Here is a 24,636-nt window from a genome sequence, read left to right as displayed (position 1 = left end):
TCACAAAGAGGTGGACACGACTTAGTGACTGAACAACTACAAGGTAATGGACTTCCAGCTGAGTCCACCAGACCTCTCCAAGTACCCCAGCCTGACAGAGGTCTCTGCTCTTTAAAAAAAAAAAAAGAAGAAGCTGGGAAAAGCTGTTTTATGACATTATTCTTAAGAGTGTCTTTACTCTTATCATAGTGACCTGTATAGCTATATTTCTGAAAAGCACCTGAGGATTTATAAAATGAAATTCTCAACCAATTTATATCTCCATGTCTCCTCCAGGAGGAGCATACTTCCATTTACGCTACAGGGCTGCTTCTTTTGATAAGGGGAGTCATTTTATACTTGGAAAAGTTCTCAAAAATCATCAGATTCTTTGATTTTTACAGAGAAGAACATCACATCCCAGAGAGTATGCCATCACTAACCAGAAATTGACCTGGGCCTGGAACCTGGGAAGGAGCCATCTCATTTTCTACTTAGACCCCCCTCTAGAGAACATGCTTCATGCTCGCAATTTCTAATACTAGGTTATTTTCAAATTATAGTTGGAAGAATATATAAACAAATTTTAAAAATGATTTTACATCCAAAAGAACAACTGCTAACCACAATTACTATTCCATACAAATGTTTCTTATTTTTGCAGGAAGTGCATTTTGGCGCAAGAAAAAAAAGAGGTTAGATTTGATTTCTTTAGTAACAGAATAAGAAAGTTTCTATGGAAATTAAACAGACACTAACTAATGTTTCATTCACCAAATCAACTTGAGAACATAATTTGATTTTCGAAAAGCTCTGGGCATTTAAAAAAAAATCATATCCATATGACTATTAGTTCAACCAGGCACATTTCCACACGACACCTGAATGGTCACTGTTTCCTAGTGGAGTTAGCAGTTGTGGCCCAGCTCTCTGGCCAGATGTGGAATGATATGGGTTCTGAGGAGCTTGTGCCCAGAGCCACTTCAAGGCTGATTTCCTTTGCCAAGTCTGAGTGGAAGAAAACACCCACCCACCTGCCTGGAGTCCCCTGCAGGCTGAGAAACACGGGAGGCCTAGCTGGCTGGACAAATGGAAGATAAGGCAGACAAACATGAGAGAAAAGGATCCCACAGCCTAATTAAGTCTTCTTACCTGCTGAGCAGCATCTGAACATTTTTTCGGAGTTTCTAAAACAGCAGATTGAGAGTCTGGGTTGAAAAGGAAGAAGACAGGCAATATGTTAAAGAGCAGATTTTCCCATTTCTTTGACCAGAAAATGAAACTACAATATACCTTCAACCACAATAAGCACTCAAACACCCAGGCTACTTTCCAGCTATACTTCCGCGCTATGAGGACATGACCACTTTTCAGTACATGTAACACACAAAAGGACATGCTCATGTCACTAGGTATTTTTAAAATTAGATTAGCACTATGCCCTTCTTTACATATCAGTCATGATTACTTATCTCAATAGCTAGTTTCTATTTTGTGCCAGGAAGTATCTGCTAAGACAGTCACTGCTCATATTATTCTCTTAAGTCTGTACAGTGACGGAAGCCAACTCCCTAGCCTGGAAGGACAGGGTCCTGGGCACCTTATCTGACTGTTGACAGTTGACCTTGCACTTTCAACAAGAGATGATGTGCCCTTGCTAAGAGGCACTGATATGGTCATCTGAGACAGAACCTAGGGGACTGCAGCTTCTTCACGCTAGAACCTAAGGGATAACCAAGGCTATGTTTCCTTCTGTTTTTTAAGCTAGGGGATGCTTTCTGTGAAGCTCACATGGCAGTTAGAAAAATAAAGACATAAGAGAGCCTTCAGGAACTGCCAGCGATTGTGGATTGGAGTCTGAGAACGACTTCTCCTGTCCATCCTTGCATCACAGTGAGGAACTGAGGCCCAGACACAGCTGGTAGGCAGACAAAGATGACTCTGTCTCCCCACTGTCCCACTGCTCCCCATCCCAGACAGGTACACAGACCAGATGCCTGACAACACTCTGGGGGATACCTCAGACTTTTCTAATTTAGCAGCATTTTAGTTCACGTATGTGACAGTGCACAGAAAAAGCAAAAGGCATTCATGGGTTAAATCATACAACATGTTGTTAAACTACATTGAAAGTTCATTTCACTTAGATTAAAGCATGGTCTCCACCTGGGCCCCACGAGCCTCCTTCGGCCTTCTCCTCTCCTGCCACCCCGACCTCTGCACCGTCCCCACCCGCTAAGCACCCTCTGGCCACACCAGGCTTCCTGCCGCCCTGTGCACACAGTCCTGCTCCCTCCAGGGGATCTGGTGCGTGGGGATGTCGGCACACACACCCTCCCTCTCCCTGTTCCATGGAGCACCCCATTCTCTGTTGCTCTCTCCACAAAGTCGATCCTCGAACAAAATGCTATAGAATTCACTTGTTTGCCAACTTATTTCTCTATCTTACCTGACTAGATCAAAGTCTATAAAGACAGATACTTTGTAGACTCTTTTCCTTACTGACTCCCCAGCACTAGAACAGGGCCTGACACACAGTAGATGTGTAAAATATGTGTTGAGTGTTGTGGGAGGGGATGAAAGGTGAGACCAAAAATGATGAAACTACGGAAGCAAAGCGGGAGCCCCAGGAGAGTGGGCGCTGGGCAGGGCACAGGTGGCCGTGCGGTTGCTGGGCCTGCACCTAAACTCAGGGTACATCTTTCAGAACACAATCACTGAGAACAGCATGGCATACTCACTCACCAACAGGTACCACTGTGGCAACAATACTAACAAGCAGCTTTAACACACAAATGTTTTCCCAAATACTATATTTCACTAAGTTAATCAAAAGATTTGTCTCTTATACTGACAGATCTCTATTTTGAACTCAACACAAGAGCTGGCCATTTTTGAAGAAAGATCTTTAACATCAAAGCGAGGACAGTTAATAGTAAAGCAAATCCAGGCTCTGGAACACTTCTGTTTTCTGCAGGTCTTAGTCATCTTCAAATCCTCCGAAACACCACAGACTTAAGACAAGACCCTGGGGCTTTGTAGAAATGAAGACATTTTCTCTTCCTTGTCTGTCTATGCAGGCAATGAAGGCAGAGCCCACAGGGTCTGTGGGGCGAGGGGAGGGGGGTTGTGTCACAAACAGCCCTTCCCCTTAGAGACACATACAATGTTTCCTAGTTTTTTTAAAAAAAAAATAGTCCTAGGCCACGCAACCTGCTCCAAAAAGCAAACCTCTGGATTCTGATGGTAAAAAGAATGTCACCACTTCACCAAAACAAAGAACTAGAGAGTCTTATCAATATTCCACTGTTTTGAACACCTACATCTGAACTTTGATCTGAACTGAGTTCATCCTCTCACCCTCACCTCTTGAACTATTTCCTTGAATCAGTGTGTTATGACACCTAGGAGAAGTTTATACACCAAAATATTCTCTTCCAGATCACAAGCTGGAGCACAGAAGTTCTAGAGGGTCAAGATTTTAAGTGAAAGAAGTGTACAGAATAACTACAAAGTAAGGGGGAAACAAGTGAGAACAATCAACAGAAGAAAGAAAAACAAACGTCAAGGAGAAGGAAAACAGGAGAATAAGAAGGAAAAAGAAGGAGGGGAAGCAAAAGAGTAAAAGGAAGCATGAAAACTCACAAAGGGCTGCCCACCGAGGGACTACACAGGCTGGGCTGTGCCCGGTGAAGGGCCTCTGAGCACCGGGCCTTCAGGAGCCTGTGGGCAGGTGGGGGAGAAACCCGCCGGGCTCCAGTGTCCTCGGAGTGTGGACCCCTGGCATGAACTATGAGGGCGCTGGCCTCCCACCCCTCCTCCCACAGCCGGGGAGCTTTCAGAACTGCCTTCTGTCAGGCCTGCCCCGCAGACAGTCCCTCTTCATCACCAGGACGGGTGTTTTCGGAATGATCCAGAGAGAGCTCTCAAGAGCACATCTCAAACTGCCAACTCCTCCACCCACCTTTCCTAAGGATTGAGAAACTCAGTTTAGTTCAGTTCAACTGCTCAGTCATGTCCAACTCTTTGCCACGCCATGGGCTGCAGCAAGCCAGGCTTCCCTGTCCATCACCAACTCCCAGAGCTTACTCAAACTCATGTCCTTCGAGTTAGTGAAGCCATCCAACTAGAAGTCTAAGAAACTAGACTGGTTTTAAAAAAATTACTGTCTGAAGTAGAGTGGGAGAAAGAACATTCCTGACAAAAATTTAAATGCTCCATTTAAAAAAAGAGACAAAAACCTCACAAAAATTTCTGGGTGCTCCACAACTCCAAATATGCTTCAAAAATAATCTCTTTATCATCACAAATAAGTCAGTGACTTACAAAACAAAACATACCTGGATGAGGTTTACATTTGTAGAGAGGACAGTAAGAAAAAGGGTAGGATATGCCACTCTGCTGGGAATGGAAAATACATCAAATACCCTTCAAAATGCAGAAAATATACCTTCTGAAAATGAACTAAGTAGTCTCTCAAAACTTTTACATTTTAATGAAAAATGTGCTTATATAAAATTACTAAATTATAGCTTCTTTAATGATCAATTTGATTCAAATCTAATCAATTTAATTGAAAGAAAATTCATTAAATTTCATTTAAATACCATGACTTATGATTAGCAACCTAACCAATGGTAGATGTCTTTACTCTGGTATGCCATGTCCTTACACAAATGAAGATGGGGTTAAAAATGTAACTTCCCTAGAAGGGGTCAACCCTGTATTCTGCTTATTTGATTATTTAATAGCCTGGATCTGCCCCTCGTTGCCAACAAAGGATGTCCACACAGAGGCATTAGCCTGCATATATGAGGGGGAAATGCGAGCTGATTTAAAAAAAAAAATGAAACAAAACTGAACATGGAGAATCATCTCCAGGAGACATGGTTTATCTGCTTGAGAGCATTTTATTCCTGAGTCAGGTAGCAGGTTGAGAGATAAACATCATCAAACACCCCTTGGTCCCTTACAGAATCTTGGTTTTTCCTCAAGTGAACACGATTAAATCATCAGGACAAACTTAGAAATGAGTTGAGAATGCTCTTCACACTATATTTCATCCCACAGAAGCTCCTTTATTTAGAAGCTGTAGAAACACTTCTTTTGGATACTAGAGGACAGAAGAGTTGTCCTTCTGAGATTATTGCTTTTGATCTCACAGACACAGGGCATGATCCAGCTGTGTTCCCACTTCCCTTTCTACCTTAAACCTGAGGGATAAATGTCAACCCCCTTTAAAAACTGCAAGTCCTTCTGAAATTCATTTCAGTATGCTGGTTCACCTCAGTGCTATACTCAATTCCTTTCAATTTAATCTATTTCCCTCTATCATCTTTTTGTACACCTCACATATTTATAAGCTGCTCAGATATCTTTTTGGAGCCAAGGTGGATTACCATTCTTTCAGCCAGCAAGTAAACACAGGTTTTAGGATTCCTATACAAAAAGTTTGTCACGTTTCTATCAGCTATCCTTCCATATTTTCCTCCAGGACTTTCTGTGCCCAAATTGCTTTTCTAAAATCAATCCTCTGTTCAATCTCTTGACCATTCACTTTTTTAAAGAAAGATAATGGACCTGGATTTCCCTGATGGTTCAGTGGTTAAGAATCCACATGCTAATGCTGGGGACAGGAGTTCGATCCCTGGTTCAGGAAGATTCAACATTCCAAGGGACAACTAACTCCATGAGCTGCAACGACTGAAGTTGGAGTGCCTAGAGCCCATGCTCCACAACAAGAGAAGCCACTGCAATGAGAAGCCCCAGAGCCACAACTAGAGAAAGTCTGCACATAGCAACAAGGACACAGCCCAGTCAGAAATAAATAAATAAAATTAAAATTTTAAAATAATTTATTGAAACAAAGAAAGAAAGGGATGTTCCTGGCTGTCCAGTGGCTAAGACTCCGTGCTCCCACTGCAGGTAGCCCTGGTTTGATCCCTGGTTGGGGAACTAAAGATCTCACATGTGGCAATGAAGATCCTATGTGCTGCAACTAAGACCAGGAACAGTCAAATAAATGTATATATATATTTTTAAACTTTTTTTAAAAGGAAGATAGTGGCCTTGATTTTCCAAAGATGCACCAAGAATGATCAAGTCACTCTTCACACCTTGACCCTGTTCTCCACGAATTCAAAACCAAAACCAAGTCTCTCTTTGTGTAAACCTATCAAGTAACCTTGGTGATGAGCCCCTAAAATGATCCTTGGGTTCTTTCAGCACACACACAAGTCCATCAAACATAATACCTGCATTCATGTGTTGAGTAGATATTTTAATAATATTTATATCTTTTCAAACAAAAAATCTTCATTTATTCAATGTTTAAGTATATACTGGATTCAAAGGTCTTGAAATGTTGGGAGTCTACACAGAAGACAGGTAATAGATACAGATCAGTTCCTAACCTAAATAATTCAAATGATAGAGGTATGAATAAAATGCCAGGAGGCTCCAGAAGAACCACCGTGGTGGGGGTGGGTTGCATCAAATAAGTAAAGGAAAATGAAGAGAGAAGATAAGGAGAAAAGATAACTCAAAAGGATCTCTTCTTATTAACGTTTCTGCTACAAACTTCTGGAGCAAGCACATTGCCCTCTAATTTCCTTTCCAGCCTTCTAGGAGACTTCACTCTACAGACTTCAGATGGTCAGCCTCAGCACCGCAGGCTCCTCTCTGGAAGCAACCGAAGATCCCCAAGAACCCACAACCCCTGAGGCCTCACTGCAGCCTCCGCACCTAGATTTACACAGAGGAAGGTCCGTTTCTTCACCAGTAGATGAAGGTGGAGAAAGCCAGTTTCACAAAATGGATTGTGGAAAAACAGAAGTGCGGTCCCCGAGAAAGGCAGAAAAGGCAGCAACATGAATCTGAATTAGCCTGCCAGGTGGATTAGTGGCGCTTCCCTGGTGGCACTAGTGGTAAAGAATCCACCTGCCAATGCAGGAGACAGGAGACCCCAGTTTGATCCTTGGGTTGGGAAGAGGGCAATGGAAACCCACTCCAATATTCTTGCCTAGAGAATCTCTCGAACAGAGGAGACTGGGGGATACGGTCCACAAGTTCACAAAGAGTCAGACACGACTGAAGTGCCTTAGCATGCTCACATGGGGATTAATAACCAGTGTAAAGAAGAGCCAAAAGACAAAAAGTCAAAGAAAAACCAAGTTGTCAATTTTCCAAGATAGAACCACAAGTCTTTCTTCTTCAGAAAGAAAAATAATCAGGGAGTTCTTTTACTTTAAAACAAAGCTGAAAGGGACCACATGCTGCAAATAGCAATATTAGCTGTAAAGTCACTACACAGATCACAGTCAAGTGCACTGGAAAGAGTTTATCACTATTAATGATCACATTATCAATATTTGCAATTAAAATCTATTTTTTAAAAAATGTAGGGTCTATGCATGGTTTTCACTGTGTTACTGACATCCTCACTTGGCAGCTTACAACAGGGAGGGTGAACGGTCCCAGAATGAGAACGCCCTGCAGAATCCTGCAGAATTATAGTAGGAAAAGCTTAGGAAGGGCTATTAGACCATTTTGGACAAAACAGTTATTGGGCTCTTGGGTTTATTAACAGGTCAGCTGGAGAAAAATAAGTCACTACATTATACTATTTTCTACTTATCCTTATCTCCATCATCCTCTTTAAGAATACACATTTTAAGAGGAGACTAGTTGTTATATTAAAAATTGCTACTCTGGTATTTTGCAAGTTATATAGAATAACAAAGAAAAAATTAGTTTGCAAACTTCTTGGCCTCAGTTCCAACTATCATCTCTTACCAAACTAAAATTCATATTATCACTAATTAACTTTCTGTCTAGCATTCCTCCAGTTTACAAAAAAAATCAGTAAGATAAAATGTTTCATAACATTTTTAAACAGCCCTAAAATTTTAGAGAATAATATAAATGCTTCAGTTAAAGTTGAGAAGTTCACCCTAGGGATGAAAAAAATGAAACATCACCCTAAACACTGGTGTAAACACAAGATATGAACAGCTGTTAAAATAACTCTCAATGAAATTGACTGATTCTACTGTAGCTACACCTAGCTATTTCCTAACCAGTAAGTAACTTCCAGAAAAACATCTACTTCTGCTTTATTGACTATGCCAAAGCCTTTGACTGTGTGGATCACAACAAACTGTGGAAAATTCTTAAAGAAATGGGAATACCAGACCACCTTACCTGCCTCCTAAGAAATCTGTATGCATATGAAGAAGCAACAGTTAGAACTGGACATGGAACAATGAACTGGTTCCAAATTGGGAAAGGAGTATGTCAAGGCTGTATATTGTCACCCTGCTTATTTAACTTATATATGGAGTATATCATGTGAAATGCCAGGTTGGATGAAGCACAAGCTGGAATCAAGATTGCTGGGAAAAATATCAATAACCTCAGATATGTAGATGATACCATCCTTATGGCAGAAAGTGAAGAGGAACTAAAAAGCCTCTTGATGAAAGTGAAAGAGGAGAGTGAAAAAGCTGGCTTAAAGCTCAACATTCAGAAAACTAAGATCATGGTATCTGGTCCCATCACTTCATGGCAAATAGGTGGGGAAACAATGGAAACAGTGACAGACTTTATTTTCTTGGGCTCCAAAATCACTGCAGATGGGGACTGCAGCCATGAAATCAAAAGACACCTGCTCCTTGGAAGAAAAGCTATGACCAGCCTAGACAGCATATTAAAAGGCAGAGACATGACTTTGCCGACAAAGGTCTGTCTAGTCAGAGTTATGGTTTTTCCAGTAGTCATATATGGATATAAGCACTGGACTAGAAAGAAAGCTGAGCACTGAAGAATTGATGCGTTTGAACTGTGGTGCTGGAGAGGACTCTTGAGTGTCCCTTGGACTGCAAGGAGATCCAACCAGTCCATCTTAAAGGAAATCAGTCCTGAATGTTCATTGGAAGGATTGATGCTGAAGCTGAAACTCCAATATTTTGGCCACCTCATGCGAAGAACTGACTCATTTGAAAAGACCCTGATGCTAGGAAAGATTGAGGGCAGGAGGAGAAGGGGATGACAGAGGATGAGATGGTTGGATGACATCATCGACTCAATGGACATGAGTTTGAGCAAGCTCTGGGAGTTGGTGATGGACAGGGAAGTCTGGTGTGCTGCATGCAGTCCATGGGATCACAATGAGTTGGATATGACTGAGCAACTGAACTGAACTGAAGCAACTTTTAACATAAACAAATAAAAATGTACTTAATAGGATAAATACTTTAAGTTATATAATTTTCCCTTTAAAACTAAATTGTTTTACATGCTCGTTTTTTTCAGGTGTTACATAAGCACCCTCTCATCTCTGAGATCTACCTCGGCCCTTGATCAACTGTTCTCTGTACCACAAGAAAGGCAAAGCCCTACGTAGAACATGTTTCTTATGTGACACCTCTTGTTTGTGGTTCGTTTGAGAGAGTACAGTCCACCAAGTAAACATGAAGCAGTGTTTCAGAAGCATCGGCCTTTAAAAGAGGGTACACAAGGCTGGGTGTGGGCTCCCACTCAGTGCCTCAGTGGAAAGAAAGAAGAAGCAAATGCATCACTTCGGGATGAGGAGAAGAACAGAGGCTGTGAGCAGTAGGCCCCCTCTGCAGATCTTTGGACAGTAGTCTGAAATAAAGTCACTGATGGTGTGAGCCATTGTCGGTTTTAAAGGGACTCATGAGGAATATAATGACTGCATTCTGGATGCTAATCTATGCTTTCACTCTTAGATAATTCTCAAAGTATCCCTATGCAGTAGGTGTTATCTCTGCTACCATTTTACAGGTGCAGAAACCAAGGACAGAAGTTAGGAAACCTACCCAAGGTTATAAGCTGATACACAGCAGAGCCCAAGCTCCCTGGTCACGCTCTTCACAGAGGTCCCAGCTAGGCTTTCACCCAACATCTTTCTCTCAATAAGCCTATGGAAATAAAATATCAAATTCTTAACTCTAACACCATGCTATGATACCATTTAGGAAAATTTGATGAGGGAGAGATTTCTGAATTCTAATAATACCCTTCCATTTACTCTTCCCTGATGGATCAGATGTCAATATTCCTGATCAGTCCACCAAGAAGAAGCTGTGATTTATTAAGCCAAAATGAAAAAGGAAGCAAGGAGTAAGACAACCAAATTCCATAAAAACATTGTTATACAAATATGATTCTTAATTCAATACAATGAAGTGCTTTTCTAGGTTTGGGCTCCATAAAAAGCTGATGTAAATGTCATGCTACCTTCAAAGTACTTCAAAAATAACAAAACACTTTAGGACAACACAAGGGACAAAATGAAATAAAACAATTAAAAAGAAATATTTTTTAGAAAAATGTTACATCTGAACAGCGTACAATTTTTTAAATTACTTAAAATTTAGATTTAGTAGAATGTACAGCTTCATCTTGCCTCTGTCAACTATCTCTGAAGGCAAAGAAAAAACTAACAAAAGCTCAAAGAGAGTAGTAAGGGAAGAGGCAGGGAAGGAGGTGAGGTGGCTGCCACCTCTGAAGCCAAGAGACAGAGAGCTCCCTTCTGAGCTTTCAGCCCATATGGTGGGTGGCTTCCTTCCAGGTGGGGGCTTCAGCTGGGCCCCAAAGCATTGGTTCTCAGACTCTGTACACAGTACTAACTGGATAGCTCTAGTTTCCCAGTGCCCATAACTATGAAGATAGGGTGTAAGAATTTCCAATTTAACAAGCTTCCCAGTGATTTAGCCTGATTTGTGTGAAGATTATAATCTAAGAAATACTTGGAAGAGAAACCCAGACTCACTACTCAGCAGGTGCTTCACAGACATTTGATGCTACTTTCAGAACATACACTCGCCCTGCGGGCCTACCTGCGTCAGCATCCTTAGGCTTGTGTTCTTCATCAGCAGGTTTAGATGGCGGCCAAGCAGCTGGGACTCTCCTGGGGAACTGCCCTTCGATATAATCCAGTGAGTGTGTGGGTTGACTAACTGCAGCCCAGGTGTAAAGTTGATCTTGCTATATTAAAAAAAAAAAAATTAAGCTATTTTAATTCAATCACAAAAAATGGAGTCTTCTTGATTGATATTTGCAACATCCTTTCTATCATAAATATATGTGTGGTAGGCATATATATATAGATGCAAACATACATAAAACATGAAGCAGCATTTTATACTATTCAACGTAGATTCATCACATAAACTTTCTTTCACACATTTTCATAACCATATGTGTTTCAACTTCTATGGTAAAATTTAAGTCTCTTTCTTTGGAGGTAAAAGGCCATGTGGGTCTGCAGGGAATTACAAGGTCAGAAAATCCACCCAATCACGGAGTCCCCTGACTAACCATCTTCAATGCACTGGAATATGATGTCCCTTTAAAATCTATGTAAACACTTGTGGCAAAATCAGAGAACAGGCAGTGCTGGGCACTCAAGGACAATAAACAGCTTCCTCATCTTCAACAACAGAAAGCCCAGGAAACTAATTATCCTCAATCCAGGTCGGGAACAGTTTAGGAGAGGAACTATAAAAAAAGTAAGTGAACTTGCCAAGGAAAAAAGAACTGGACAGGGATCCGGCAAAGAAAGCTCTTCCCAGCTGGAGACCAACAGAATCTGGACAGAATGAGAAGCAGGCTCATAGCTACATCTTGTGCCAAGAAGCCAAGTGGGAACCTTAGAAAGGAGGCCACTCTGAGGCTGTAGACCCCTTTGGAAACTGCCCGCTAAGATTTCAGGGTAACAGGTGCTTCAGGATGCAGGCACCAATGTACACAAGCCCTAGGTTCTCTTCATGACATCCTCCTTACTCACAGGTATATTTCCCTAAACCTTTTGATCGACACAGCAAATAAAGCAGAGAGAGTAATTGAGTGGTAGAAACAAAAACAAAAAACATGATATAAACACTATGCTGAGATTGAACTTGAGTCAACCAATGGAGAGGCATTGCTATTTCCAAAAATTTGCTTCACAAATTAATTGAAGAACTTCATAAATTATTCTTCAGTGTCAACAGTAAAATACGATGTATATATCAGTTAGTTTAAGCTTCACCTTTAGGGACAGTCACTGCCCGTATCCAAGAACTCAGATTCTCAGGTCTGAATCAGGAAGGGTCCCACTGTAGACCCTTCAGCCAGTCATATCTTTCACATACCTACATCTTGATTGACACCAGGTCTACTGAATATCAGAAATAACTTTTTATTGGAAAAATGAGTGGTTTAATTAACATGATATAAGAAATGAGCTCTCGTTGGTAAAAGTAAAGGAATCAATGGACGTGGACCAGCAAATCCCTGTCCAGGGATTAGACATCAGAGAATATCCTCCTTCTGGCAAGAACAAGGTGAGATGTGCACAAGGGGCAATATCAAGGCTCAGCGTCCCCTTCACATCCAGAAAATGTAAGCCTCTAGTGGAAGGAGCAGCCAAGCACCTGGCAGGGGGTTGAGTTGTATGTTTCCCGAAAGGGGGCTCTGACTCAGAGAGCTTCATCATCCTAACAATAAACCCACCCAGTCTCAGACTCGATTTGCTCCACAGAAAAGAGTCAGCGCCAGCAGCCATGGGGACAAGTGGTTTCACTCAGGATTTCAGCATTCAGCAAATACGAAGTTTGCTAAAAGCGCTCCATAAAAGCCTACATAAACCACAGACAGCCTGGCCAGTCCTGCAGTCTTTCAGCCCCACCCCAGGACTGGAACACATACAGACCTGTAAGGTGACAAAACCTCTCCTTCATCATACGGCTCCACAAGCAGGGAATAAGTACGAACTAAGTTCTGTTGTAGTTCTTAAAGAATCAAATGTCAACTCTTCCATCTGTCTTTTTTCTATAACCCTCCTATTCATCCTCCCAAGTTCATCTCCCCACATGTCCCCAATCAAGCTCCACTCCACTGGAATGCCCCAACCTAGCCTTCCCCAGGCACAGCATCTAACCAAAGATTAAGTCCCACTGGGGTCTCCCCCGACTCCCAAATCACAGCATGTTAGCCCCGCCTCTTGTTGACAGTTAATAGCACGCAATCCAGGTCAGTGGCTGAACCTATTTCTGAGTACACTTCGCCTTCCTTTAACCGCCTGAACTACTTCAGCACAGGAAGTGTGTATACAAATCCTGTAAAATTTCCAAGCACTCCATAAAAGCCACTTAATGTCTACTGAATTAACACATTTTTCAGATAGGAAGAAAAAGCAAGAGGGATGGTTTATCAACATGCGAGCAGCTGGAGCTGTGATCTCATTTTTTTCATCTGCTTATTAACAAAAGTACCAGAGGGGTACTATGTGTGCATTAAACAGAAAACAAAGGTGTCAAGCGATCCATTATATCTAAACCTATTCACAACTGTACCACGTAAAGAAAAACACAGGGCAGACAAAACTCCTAGGATAGAACCAGAACTGCACCCCAGACACATCTCCTAACTTTATAACTTCATGTTCTCACCAGTAACTCAGAAATAATGCCTGTTGTTGTCTTTCTGCAGGACTGGAGTGAGCAGGGCAAATGCTACATGAAAAGAGCTGTGTAAACCACATGGTGTAATTCAAACATAACTACCGCAACAAGTACTTGCTTTGATTTCTTTTTTAAATTTTTATTTTTGGTACATTAAATTTACTCATAAAAAATTCTAAAAATGTGCAATTTTGCCTTTTTAACAAAGTATAATAAAACTTCCTAAACAATACTTGACATTTACAATTCAAAATCAAGTTAACAGAATATTAAATATTTACAAAACTGTATCTTTTAAAGGGCTTCCCTGGTGGCTCAGACGGTGAAGAATTTGCCTGAAATGTGGGAAACCTAGGTTTGATCCCTGGATTGGGAAAATCCCCTGGAGAAGAGAATGGCTACCCACTCCAGTATTCTGGCCTGGAGAATTCCATGGACTGTATAGTTCATGGGATTGCAAAGAGTCGGACGCTACTGAGCTACTTTCACTTTCACTATCTTTTTAAAAATATTTTTTTTAATTTTAATTGGAGGCCAATTACTTTACAATATTGTAGTGGTTTTTGCCATACATTCACATGAATCAGCCACGGGTGTACATGTGTTCCCCATCCTGAACCCCCCTCTCACCTCCTTCCCCATCCCATCCTTCAGGGTCATCCCAGTGCACCAGCCCTGAGCACCCTGTCTCATGCATCGAACCTGGACTGGTGATCTATTTCACACATGATAATATATATGTTTCAATGCCATTCTCTCAAATCATCCCACCCTTGCCTTCTCCCACAGAGTCCAAAAGTCTGTTCTTTACATCTGTGTCTCTTTTGCTGTCTCGCATATAGGGTCATTGTTACCATCTTTCTAAACTCCATATATATGGGTCAATATACTGTATTGGTGTTTTTCTTTCTGACTTACTTCGCTCTGTATAATAGGCTCCAGAAGTTACATGCAACTTTGTAGAACTGACATAAAAGAATGGCTCAAAAATGGGAGAATTTTCCTTCATTCCTAAAAAGAAAGTGCATCCAAGAAGCTGTGAAGATTCTTGAGTACATGAGGCCTTTAGTTTCAGTACCAGAGCCTGTCTTTGTGCATCTAAGAACTTTGCACAGATGAGGGGCTACTTACAACACGGGGATGGACTGGCCGGAGCTCCACTCCCTCCAGTAGCAGTGTAGTAACACTGACCTTTGGCCTCAACCAGCACAGTATGTAGTTTGCACATGTTGATTAAAGATACTCAGTTTGATTCAGAACCTTGGGAGTTTTAAGTAATTGAGCCTCTTCAGAACCCTTGGCTGTAAATGTCATTTGCCTAACTTTGTGGGAGTCATCTGCACTTTGGAAAGGACAGCCAACCCACTCAGGTGCCACAGGCTCATCCACTGGGACAGATGGTCAAGCTAAGCAGGGTCACGGTTTCCCTTACAATGTTTAAGACTCTTCAACATGTAATGCCATCAGTTACCAGTGTGTAAAACAAACAAGGCATCAAATAAGCCACCATAGAGGCAGCAAGAATGATAGTGACAGGGTGTGAGAAGGGTGCAACCCAGTTCCCACTGAGCAAATGCTCACTAGAAACAATGGAATGAGTGGACAGATGCAAGCCTCCAACAGTTTGTGCTCAAACAGGAATGCATTACGGCTGTATAACATTAGACAAAGTCACTACCCACTATGCCCCTCCACATGTAGCACTCATTGTAAACTAACTGTGACCTTCCTTTGATAAAGGACCTAGGATTCTAAGCAGTGACTTAAAATACTGAACCTACTAACTGCGATACTAACAAGCTGAATCATGTAATTTTGGGAGACTATAAATGATGCTGGCTTTTTAAAATACCCAGTAAGGCAGGTTGATTCCTCCAGTTGAGAAAGAAGAATGGAACTGGGGAAATCAACCTGCCTGACTTCAGACTCTACTACAAAGCCACAGTCATCAAGACAGTATGGTACTGGCACAAAGACAGAAATATAGATCAATGGAACAGAATAGAAAGCCCAGAGATAAATCCACGAACCTATGGACACCTTATCTTTGACAAAGGAGGCAAGGATATACAATGGAAAAAAGACAATCTCTTTAACAAGTGGTGCTGGGAAAACTGGTCAACCACTTGTAAAAGAATGAAACTAGAACACTTTCTAACACCATACACAAAAATAAACTCAAAATGGATTAAAGATCTAAATGTAAGACCAGAAACTATAAAACTCCTAGAGGAGAACATAGGCAAAACACTCTCTGACATAAATCACAGCAAGATCTTCTATGACCCACCTCCCAGAATATTGGAAATAAAAGCAAAACTAAACAAATGGGACCTAATGAAACTTAAAAGCTTTTGCACAACAAAGGAAACTATAAGTAAGGTGAAATGACAGCCCTCAGATTGGGAGAAAATAATAGCAAATGAGGAAACAGACAAAGGATTAATGTCAAAAATATACAAGCAACTCCTGAAGCTCAATTCCAGAAAAATAAATGACCCAATCAAAAAATGGGCCAAAGAACTAAACAGACATTTCTCCAAAGAAGACATACAGATGGCTAACAAACACATGAAAAGATGCTCCACATCACCCATTATCAGAGAAATGCAAATCAAAACCACAATGAGGTACCATTACACGCCAGTCAGGATGGCTGCTATCCAAAAGTCTACAAGCAATAAATGATGGAGAGGGTGTGGAGAAAAGGGAACCCTCTTACACTGTTGGTGGGAATGCAAACTAGTACAGCCACTATGGAAAACAGTGTGGAGATTTCTTAAAAAACTGGAAATAGAACTACCATATGACCCAGCAATACCACTTCTGGGCATACACACTGAGGAATCCAGATCTGAAAGAGACACGTACACCCCAATGTTCATCGCAGCACTGTTTATAATAGCCAGGACATGGAAGCAACCTAGATGCCCATCAGCAGAAGAATGGATAAGGAAGCTGTGGTACATATACACCATGGAATATTACTCAGCCGTTAAATAGAATTCATTTGAAGCAGTTCTAATGAGATGGATGAAACTGGAGCCCATTATACAGAGTGAGGTGAGCCAGAAAGATAAAGAACATTACAGTATACTAACACATATATACAGAATTTAGAAAGATGGTAACGATGGCCCTATATGCAGGGCAGAAGAAGAGACACAGAAGTACAGAACAGACTTTTGAACTCTGTGGGAGAAGGGGAGGGTGGGATGTTTCGAAAGAACAGCATGTATATTATCTGTGGTGAAACAGACCACCAGCCCAGGTGGGAGGCATGAGTCAAGTGCTCGGGCCTGTTGGGCTGGGAAGACCCAGAGGAATTGGGTGGAGGGGGAGGTGGGATGGGAGACCGGGATGGGGAATTCGTGTAACTCTATGGCTGATTCACATCAATGTATGACAAAACCCACTGAAAAATAAAAAAAATAAAATAAAAATTAAAAAAAATATAAATAAATAAATAAAATACCCAGTAATATATATGTATTTATTATTCTAGGTGCTAGCTCCCATTTTCTCAGTGCACTTTCCTTTCCAATTTTCAATATTATAATATAAAAACTAGAAAATAAGGTAGAAAATTGAGTGTTCTACTTAAAAAAAAAAAGATGAGTGTTTTGTCCTAAGGTTGCATTCTACTTCAGTCTGTACATACCACTTTCTCCATTCTTGGAGATACAAAACGCGAGCACAAGCTTTAAAATATGACAAGTTACACAGAGCAAATTGGCTGGCCACAACTACCTGGTTGCCACAGCATTTGGAAACTGAGCCCACGCTTTCAGGAAAATGACCATGTAGTTGAAAGAGTCAGTCTGATCTGTTTCTAGCTGATGAGGACATCTTCTGAGGAAATGCCAAATGCTCTTTAGGCTCACCGACTGTGGCTGCTTCTGGAGAGAAGCTTCATAAGAGAGAAAACACTGCTAGCAAATATTCCCAAGTTCAAGTAAGGGATTCACTTGGGAACAGGTCTCGTGGGTAGGCAGCTGAATGCTTTGTGTTCTGTGGGTCTCATGTTTATGTTTTACCATTCTCAATTCAAAATGGCCTCACTGGAGATAGCACTCAGCACACGAACTTTCAAAGACAGCTGGAAATTTCTCTAAGGCTTCTGACGACTGAAACACAGCTGTACAATGCCTAAATTCATTTCCTTCAATTAGAATGTTTGTTTTAGTTTTTTGCTGTGTTTAGTATAATAACGCTAACTTCTTACATTTATCAAAACAGCTGTAAGAGGGTGGGCAGGACTGAGTTAAGGGGTGTGTCCAGAGATGGCAATGGACTTAGAGTTCTTTTAGGCAGCATGTCTGCTGACATAGGGCTGTGTTCCCAACCGGTTGGTTGTTTGGCCTGAGGCATCCCAGTACTGAAACTTACAGGCTGTTGAGTGGAACCAGGTCTCCATATCAGGGGCCCACAGTGTCTGCCTCTGACTCCAGCCAGAGTTCACATAGGCCCCTGCTGTGTCTGCCATCAGCTTTTAAGACTCCAGAGAGAGCTACAGTCGCCTCCCTGCCTCTCCAGGAGACCCTCCAAGACATGCACTGTGATAAAACTGAAAAAATTAAACTTGGGGAAAACAAGATTTGATGTCTGGATCCCAAGTCAGAGGCAGGCCTGCCCAGCTTGAAGCTTTGCTCTTCAGAACACAGGCACAAGTCACCCCTAACAAGAAATCAACACAAACAACCCAACCAACATTTCCCTCCAAGGGCAAAAAACAAAAGGGAGAAGTAATACAGCCCTAAAGCCTGGGAAAAGGAGACCCCAAGTGGAACAAGTCAGAAAAAAGTGATGAAAAGACAGAGAAGTACAGTACAAATGAAAGAGTAAGGCAGAAACTCACAAGACCAAATAAATGAAGAGGAAATCACCAATCTCCCTGAAAGAGGATTCAGAATAATGAGAGTAAAGATGCTCTGAAGACTTAAAAATAGAATGTAGAAAATGCAAGAAGCATTTAACACAGTTAATACAATCACCAAGGACATAGAAGAAATAAAGAATAAACAAACAGAGATGAACAACACAATTACTGAAATTAAAAATACTCTAGAAGGAACCAATAGCAGAATAACTGACAGAGGAAGAGATAAGTGAGCTGGAGGATAGAGTTGTGGAAATAACTGCTGAAGGGCAGAATAAAGGGAAAGGAATGAAAAGATTGAGGATAGCCTCAGAGATCTTTTGGACAATATTAAATCAACATTCCAGTTATAGGGGTCCCAGAGGAAGGAAAAAAAGGCACTGAGAAAATTTTTGAAGACATTATAGTTGAATCCCCCACATAGGAAAGGCAATAGTCAATCAAGTCCAAGAAGCACAGAGAGTCCCATACAGGGTAAACCCAAGGAGAAACACATTGATACACATATTAATCAAGCTAACAGAGATTAAGCACAAAGAAAGAATATTATATGCAGCAAGGGAAAAGCAACAAGTGTCATAAAAGACAAAACCCAGACAATAGCCAGTGGATCTTTCAGCAGAAACTCTGTAGACCAGAAGGGAATGGCAGGATATATTTAAAGTGCTGAAAGAGAAAAATCTACAACCAAGATTACTATACCTGGCAAAGATCTCATTCAAAATTGATGAAGCCAAAAGCTTTACAGACAAGCAGAAGTTATGAGAATTCAGCATCACCAAACTAGCCTTGCAATAAATACTAAAGGTACTTTACATAGCCAGTAAATACAAGAGAAAGACCTAAAATAATAATAATAATAATCAAGAAAATGTCATTAAGAACATATGTATCAATAATTACCTTAAATGTAAATGAATTAAATGTACTAATCAAAAGACACACACTGACTGAATGGATACAAAAACAAGACCTATTTATATGCTGCCTCCAGAAGACCCACTTCAGACCTAGAGACACACGCAGACTGAAAGTAAAAGGATGGAAAAAGATATTCCATGTGAATGGAAACCAAAAGAAAGCCAGAGGGCAATCCTTATTTCAGAAAAAATAGACTTTAAAATAAAGAATATTATAAGAGACAAAGAAGGACACTGCATAATGACCAGGGGATCAACCCAAGAAGACATAACAATTGTAAATATTTATGCACCTAACAGAGGAGCATCTAAATACATAAGGCAAACACTAACAGGTGTAAGAGGGAAAACCTACAGCAACATAATAATAGTAGGGGACATAAACACCCCACTTACACCAAAGCACAGATTATCAAAACACAGAATCAATAAGGAAACTCAAACCTTAAATGAAACATTAGACCAAAGGACCTAATTGATGTCTTCAGGATTTTCGGTACAAATGCAGAAGAATACACTTTCTTCTCATTGCACATTGAACATTCTCCAGGATAGACCATATCTTGGGCCACAAATCAAGCCTCAGTAAATTTAAGAAAACTGAAATTGCATCAAGTGTCTTCTCTGATCACAATGCTATGAGACTAGATATCAACTACAGGAAAAAAGTGCAAAAACACAAACTCATGGAGATTAAACAATATGTTACTAAATAACAAAGAGGTTACTGAAGAAATTCTTAAAGAGATGGGAATACCAGACCATGTGACCTGCCTTCTGAGATATCTGTATGCAGGTCAGGAAGCAACAGTTAGAACTGGACATGGAACAACAGACTGGTTCCAAATAGGAAAAGGAGTAGGTCAAGGCTGCATAATATCACCCTGCTTATTTAATTTATATGCAGATTATATCATGAGAAATGCTGGGCTGGAGGAAGCACAAGCTGGAATCAATGGCCAGGAGAAATATCAATATCTCAGATATGCAGATGATAACACCATTGTGGAAGAAAGTGAAGAAGAACTAAACAGCCTGTTATGAAAGTGAAAGAGGAGAGTGAAAAAGCTGGCTTAAAACTCCACATTCAGAAAATTAAAATCATGGCATCCAGTCTCATCACGTCATGGTAAATAGATGGGGAAAGAGTGGAAACAGTAACATACTTTATTTTGGGGGGCTCCAAAATCACTGCAGATGGGGACTGTAGCCATGAAATTAAAAGAAGCTTGCTCCTTGGAAGAAAAGTTATGACCAACCTAGACAGCATATTAAAAAGCAGAGACATTACTTTGCCAACAAAGGGTCTGTCTAGTCAAAGCTATGGTTTTTCCAGTAGTCATGTATGCATGTGAGAGTTGGATCATAAAGAAAGTTGAGCACCGAAGAATTGATATTTTTGAACTGTGGTGTTGGAGAAGACTTGAGAGTCCCTTGGACTGTAATGAGATCAAACCAGTCCATCCTTAAGGAAATCAGTCCTGAATATTCATTGGAGGAACTGATGCCAAAGCTGAAACTCCAATACTTTGGCCACCTGATGTGAAGAACTGACTCATTTGAAAAGATCCTGATGCTGGGAAAGATTGAAGGTGGGAGGAGAAGGGGACAAAAGAGGATGAAATGATTGGATGGCATCACTGACTCAATGGACATGAGTCTGAGTAAACTCTGGGAGTTGGTGATGGACAGGGAGGCCTGGCATGCTGCAGTCCATGGGATTGCAAAGAGTTGGACACAACTGAGTGATCGAACTGAACTGAACTATTGAAGAAATAAGAAAGGAAGTCAAAAGATTCCTAGAAACAAATAACAATGAAGACATGACAACCCAAAACCTATGGGATTCAGCAAAGGCAGTTCTAAAAGGGAAATTTATAGCAACATAATCATATGTCAAGAAACAAGAAAAGCATCAGATAGACAAGCTAACTCTACATCAAGAGCAGCTGGAAAAAGAACAAAAAACCCCCAAAGTCAGCAGAAGGAAGTAAATCATAAAGATCAGAGCAGAAATAAATGAAAAAGAATGAAGGAAACAATAGCAAAGATTGATAAAACGAAAAGCTGGTTCTTTGAGAAGATAAACAAAATTGACAAACCACTAGCCAGACTCATCAAGAAAAAAAGGGAGAAAAATCAAATCAACAAAATTAGAAATGAAAAAGAAGAGGTTACAACAGACAACACAGAAATACAAAGGATCATAACAGAATATTATAAGCAACTATATGCTAATAAAATATACAACCTAGAGGAAACAGATTCTTAGAAAATGTCAACCTCGCAAGACTGAACCAGAAAGAAATAGAAATTATGAACAACTGAATTACAAACACTGAAATGAAAACAGTGATCAAAAATCTCCCTAAGAAACAAAAGCCCAGGGCCAAATGGCTTCACAGGAGATTTCTGTCAAACATTTAGAGAAGAGTTAATGCCTATTTTTCTGAAACTCTTCCAAAAAATTGCACAGGAAGGAACATTTCCAAACTCATTCTGTGAGGCCACAATCATCCTGATGCCTAAACCAGGCAAAGACAATATGAAAAAGAGAAAATTACAGGCCAACATCACTGATGAACATAAGATGCAAAAATCCTCAACAAAATTCTAGGAAACAGAATTTAACAACACATTAAAAAGCTCATACAGGGAGGAGCCAAGATGGTGGAGGAGTAGGACGGGGAGACCACTTTCTCTCCTAGAAATTCATCAAAAGAATAACTGAACACAGAGCAAACTTCACAAAACAACTTCTGATCGCTAGCTGAGGTCATCAGACGCCCAGAAAAGCAGCCCATTGTCTTCGAAAGGAGGTAGGCCAAAATATAAAAGATAGAAAGTGAGTCAAAAGAGCTAAGGACAGAGATCCGTCAGTCAAAAGAGCTAAGGACAGAGATCCGTCCCGGGAAGGGTCTTAATAGAGGACGTTTCCAGACACCGGGAAACCCTCGCACTGGTGGGCCTGGGGGAAGTGTTTGAATCTCAGAGTTTGAATCTGACTGGGAGGGATACAATAAATAAAACCTACAAATTACGAGCCTAAAAGCAACTCCCAGCAGAAAAGTACCCCAGACGCCCGCATCCGCAACCAGCAAGTGGGGGCGGAACGGAGAGGAGCGGGCGGCATTACTTGGGGCAGGGCCCAGGCCTGAGTGCCCTGAGGACAATCAGAGGGAGCTTTTGTGAGTTCCCAGCTTGAACTGTGGGAGAGCAAAAGAGAGAGAGAAAATTAACCGGCCTGAACACAATGCCAGCCGTTCGCAGAACAAAAGGACCGAGAAAGTCCTGAGAAGAGCTCGCAGGCTGCGGACCGGCCCAGCCCCACCAGAGGCAGGAGGTAGGAGGCAGGGGGGAGGGGAAGGGGGCAGGCTCGGCCCTAAGGATCACATCCCCTACCACACTGTAAACGGGCCTCCGCCTTCTAATAAAAGACCTCCCGAGATTCTGGATAGTCGACATCCGCCGGGAGGGTCGTGGCTAGACACGGTACACGCGCCTGGCCAGGGCGGACGGGTATTGGGGCTGGGGACAAGGAGGGCAGAAGGCGCACGCACCCGACTGGCGCGGGCGGAAACTGAGGCTGGGATCGCGCAGGGCAGAAGACGCGCCACACCCGGGGAGAGAGCGCCCGACAAGCGCCTGGCGGCCTGAGCCACTCGGGCGGCATAGGGACAAAACGCAGGCGCAGCTTTGTGTACCACGATTTTGTGAATCACCCGAAGGCTGGAACCGCGCACAGCGTGGGGCGCGCTCCATGCAGAGCAGCTGGGAGCCGGAGCAGCCCAGACGGAGAAAATAGCACCGGCCCCTCCCCGGAGCGCCAGCCCCTCCCTGCAGCGCCAGCCCCTCCTCTCAACGCGACAGAACTAGCTACCTGAATAAGAATCCACTTCCGCCCGCCTGTGTCAGGGCGGAAATTAGGCGCGGAAGAAAGCGGCAACAGAAGCCAAATAAACAAAGGGAACCGCTTCAGAAGGGACCGGTGCAACAGATTAAAATCCCTGAAGAAAACACCGACTTCACAGGAAGGGCCTGTAGATATCGAGAAGTGTAAGCTGGAACGAGGAGATATCTGAAACTGAGCCAAACCCACATTGACCACAACAGCTCCAGAGAAATTCCTAGATATATTTTTTCTTTCTTTTTTTTTAAGTAAGAAAAAAAGAAAAATTTTTTTTTCTTTTTTCTTTTTTCTCTTTTATTTTCCTTTAAAATTCCCTATTACTCCTCAACTTTCATTTTCATAGATTTTTACGATTTTTTTAATTAGGTAAAACAATTTTTTTTCTCTTTTTTTTCTTTTTCTTCTTTTTTTTTTCTTTTCTTCTTTCTTCTTCTCTTCTATTTTCTATTTTTCTTTTTCTCTTATTTCTTTTAAAGTCCTCTAGTACTCCTCTTACTACTCCTTAATTTTCATTTTCAATACACTATAACCTTACAGGAAAAAAAAAAAAAGAAGAGAAACCCTATTTTTAAACCAAACTTCATATATATTTCTAAAATTTATTTTTTTATGTTTGGGGTTTTGTTTTTAATATAGTATTTTTAAGAGTTTAACCTCTACTCTAGATTTTTAATTTCTGTTTTTCAGTATATGATATAAATTGTGAACATTTAAGAATCCAATATTCAGCTCCCATTTTTATTCAGGAGTGTATTGATTATTCTCTCCCAATCTTGACTCTCTGTTTTCTACCTCAGAACACCTATTTCCTCCTTTCCCCTTCTCTTCCCAATCCAATTCTGTGAATCTTTGTGGCTGTCTGGGCTACGGAGAACACTCTGGGATCAGACAACTTCGTAGATCTGTCTCTCTCCTCTTGAGTCCCCCTTTTTCTCCTCCTGCTCATCTCTATCTCCCTCCTCCCTCTTCTCTTCCTCATGTAGCTCTGTGAACCTCTCTGGGTGTCCCTAACGGGGGAGAAACTTTTCACCATTAACCTAGAAGTTTTATTATCAGTGCTGTATGGTTGGAGAACTCCTGAGACTACAGGAAGAATAAAACTGAAATCCAGAGGCAGGAGACTTAAGCCCAAAACCTGAGAACACCAGAAAACTCCTGACTACATGGAACATTAAGTAATAAGTGACCGTCCAAAAGCCTCCATACCTACACTGAAACCAACCACCACCCAAGAGCCAATAAGTTTTAGAGCAAGACATACCACGCAAATTCTCCAGCAACGCAGGAACATAGCCCTGAACGTCAACATACAGACTGCCCAAGGTCACACCTAACACATAGACCCATCTCAAAACTCATTACTGGGCACTCCATTGCTCTCCAAAGAGAAGAAATCAAGATTCACACACCAGAACACTGACGCAAGCTTTGCTAATCAGGAAACCTTGACAAGCCAATCATCTAACCCCACCCACTGGG

The 24,636-nt window shown here is 41.4% G+C and overlaps 1 protein-coding gene across 2 annotated transcripts in view; it reads right to left on the bottom strand.

The window, feature by feature from the left end:
• Positions 1-24,636, bottom strand: part of FMN2 (formin 2) — a 358,232-nt gene that overhangs the window by 223,687 nt on the left and 109,909 nt on the right. For both annotated transcript variants that reach the window (XM_065919853.1, XM_065919854.1), the window contains exons 3-4: positions 10,842-10,989; positions 1,132-1,187 (exon numbers count right to left, since the gene is read on the bottom strand). In XM_065919853.1, coding sequence (XP_065775925.1) covers positions 1,132-1,187; positions 10,842-10,989 — 204 coding nt within the window. The remainder of the gene's footprint in view (positions 1-1,131; positions 1,188-10,841; positions 10,990-24,636) is intronic.

The sequence above is a fragment of the Muntiacus reevesi genome, chromosome 2, assembly GCF_963930625.1.
Source record: "Muntiacus reevesi chromosome 2, mMunRee1.1, whole genome shotgun sequence".
Classification (NCBI taxonomy): Eukaryota; Metazoa; Chordata; class Mammalia; order Artiodactyla; family Cervidae; genus Muntiacus; species Muntiacus reevesi.
The sequence above is the reverse complement of the archived record's forward strand: the minus strand, read 5'-3'. Positions and strand labels throughout refer to the sequence as shown.